Here is a 2,162-nt window from a genome sequence, read left to right on the forward strand (position 1 = left end):
CCAAATTATCCCTCAATTTCGAGAATGCATTTCTCCAAATGCATACAAGCCTACCCAAACAGTTGAAAACCTTTGCGGAACGGGACCTTATACCTCAATTTTGGTGCTCCCGGACTATAGAATTATTAGACGTGGTATATACAAGAGGAGACTATTTGCTTTTTCCTCCTCAATTCTTCCTGCTTAACCGGACACAGACGCGGAATCAGCCCCATATTGTCAACCCAGACAAGTCCCTTTATTTTGTCTCACAACATGCATCCAGCTTTCCCCGATTCTTCTCTCTCTCTCCCTCTACTTTTCTCTCCAATTCGAACGAGTCCTCTTTCCCATCCTATTTTATGGAGTATACGCCTTCCCAAACACCCATATCCACTTCCCCCCAAACACATTCGAGTTTCGAACACAAAAACCTCCCTCTCTCTCTCTCTCTCTCTAACCACCATCTGCTCAACCCTCAACTATTATTCTTCTATCCCCGATCAATTCTCTCTCCTCTCAAACTCACCTCCATCTAAACTCCCCAATTCCCATGATTCCAAACAAATTCTCGTAATCTGGTCAGTTTACGCACACCTCGACTAATTTGAAAAGCATAAATCTACCGTCCACTAGCGGGAGATTCTCTCCCTTTGATCAAAGAAAATCTCTCTCTATCTGATGGGAAACTACATCTCCTGCGCCCTCTCAACCCCACAATCCAAACACTCCGCAGCGAGAGTAATCTACCCAACGGGGGAGATCAAGCAGTTCCACGAGTCCACGAACGCGGCCGAAGTCATGATGGAAGCCCCCAACTTCTTCCTCGTCAACGCCAAGTCCCTCCAGATTGGCCGCCGGTTCTCCGCCCTCGGCGCCGACGAGGACCTCGAGCTCTCCTCCGCTTACGTCATGTTCCCGATGAAGAGGCTTGGCTCCGTCGTCACTGCGGCCGACATGGGCACCCTGTTTCTGACGGCGAATTCCAGAAGGGTGGCGGCCGGAAACGTCAGAGTGTTGCCGGAACCGCCGGGGGTGAAGGAGGCGGTGGTGACGCCGAAGCTGAATTTGGACGATATCGAGGAGTTTTCGTCGTTAGAGTTTAAGCACAGGTTGTCTATGTGCAGGTCTAAGAAGCCGTTGCTGGAGACAATAGCAGAAGAGCCAATTTGCTCATGACGATATGTTTTCAGGTGTCCGAGTCAATATACACAGCACCTTAATTAATTTTGAAGACCAATCCCATCGTTTGCGATGATGATATGGTCCGATAAATTATTCAATGTTCTCGGGACATTGCCGCGTGGTGCCCCAAACTCTTCCTTCACTACACATTTGTGTGGTTCTTACAACAAATGTAATGAGCGCACACAAATGCGAGATCGAGAAGAGTTTGGGCACCATCACATGATTCCTTGAGCCATAGAATAATTAATCGGTATGTTCCTATTTTAGTAGTATATACAAAGTGTTCCTAGTTGTATGAGATGTGTTTGTTGTGACGATTCTCTCTTTAGATTATAGTAGTAATTTTTGTTTTTCGAGTGGACATGTGGAGAAACTACCCCCATGAATTGGGAGAAATTGGGAAGAGCAATGCTAGGTACCCCGAAATCATTCTGACCATGTATTTTTTATGTCGCTAATAAAAACTTATTAACAGTCAAAAATATTTTTAAAAGTCTATTCTAGATAATTTCGGAGTATATTTTTTTTTGAATACCTAGCACTTTACAATCGGGCAAGTGTTTGAACGCCCAACAAGAAGGAATGGGCACCTAAATATTGTTATGGTGCTGGTCCTTAGATTGGCAAAAAAGCACAAATACATATTGTATGATAATTGAGGAGGGGGAAGTTTTGAATTTAAGTAAGTAGTTTGAGATTTCCCACATATGGTTCACTGCTTCTCTACCAGATTTGGGAAAGGCCCCCCCCCCCCCCCCCCCCCCCCCCCCAACACACACACAAAATTTCTCTGTATTGAATTTAAGCAAGAGCCAAGATGAACCCCGCTCCTCTATCGTAGTTTATTGTTCATTCAAGATGTTAATTTGCAAGGTAAATGTATCGCGATCACACAACTATTGAGGTTCGACTTGTTTTAATTGACGAGCCCAACAAAATAAGCGTTTCGGCGACAGTTGAGCACAATGCTACTACTCATAATAATCGTAAATAGT

The 2,162-nt window shown here is 44.7% G+C and overlaps 1 protein-coding gene across 1 annotated transcript; it reads left to right on the top strand.

Annotated features, from left to right (window-relative positions):
- Positions 1 to 268: 268 nt before the first annotated feature.
- LOC131302605 (uncharacterized) lies at positions 269 to 1,649 on the top strand. The gene has a single exon (XM_058329324.1). The coding sequence runs from the start codon at positions 661 to 663 to the stop codon at positions 1,156 to 1,158; it is 498 nt and encodes a 165-aa protein (XP_058185307.1). The 5' UTR covers positions 269 to 660; the 3' UTR covers positions 1,159 to 1,649.
- Positions 1,650 to 2,162: the final 513 nt, after the last annotated feature.

Source organism: Rhododendron vialii, chromosome 10a, assembly GCF_030253575.1.
Source record: "Rhododendron vialii isolate Sample 1 chromosome 10a, ASM3025357v1".
Lineage (NCBI taxonomy): Eukaryota > Viridiplantae > Streptophyta > Magnoliopsida > Ericales > Ericaceae > Rhododendron > Rhododendron vialii.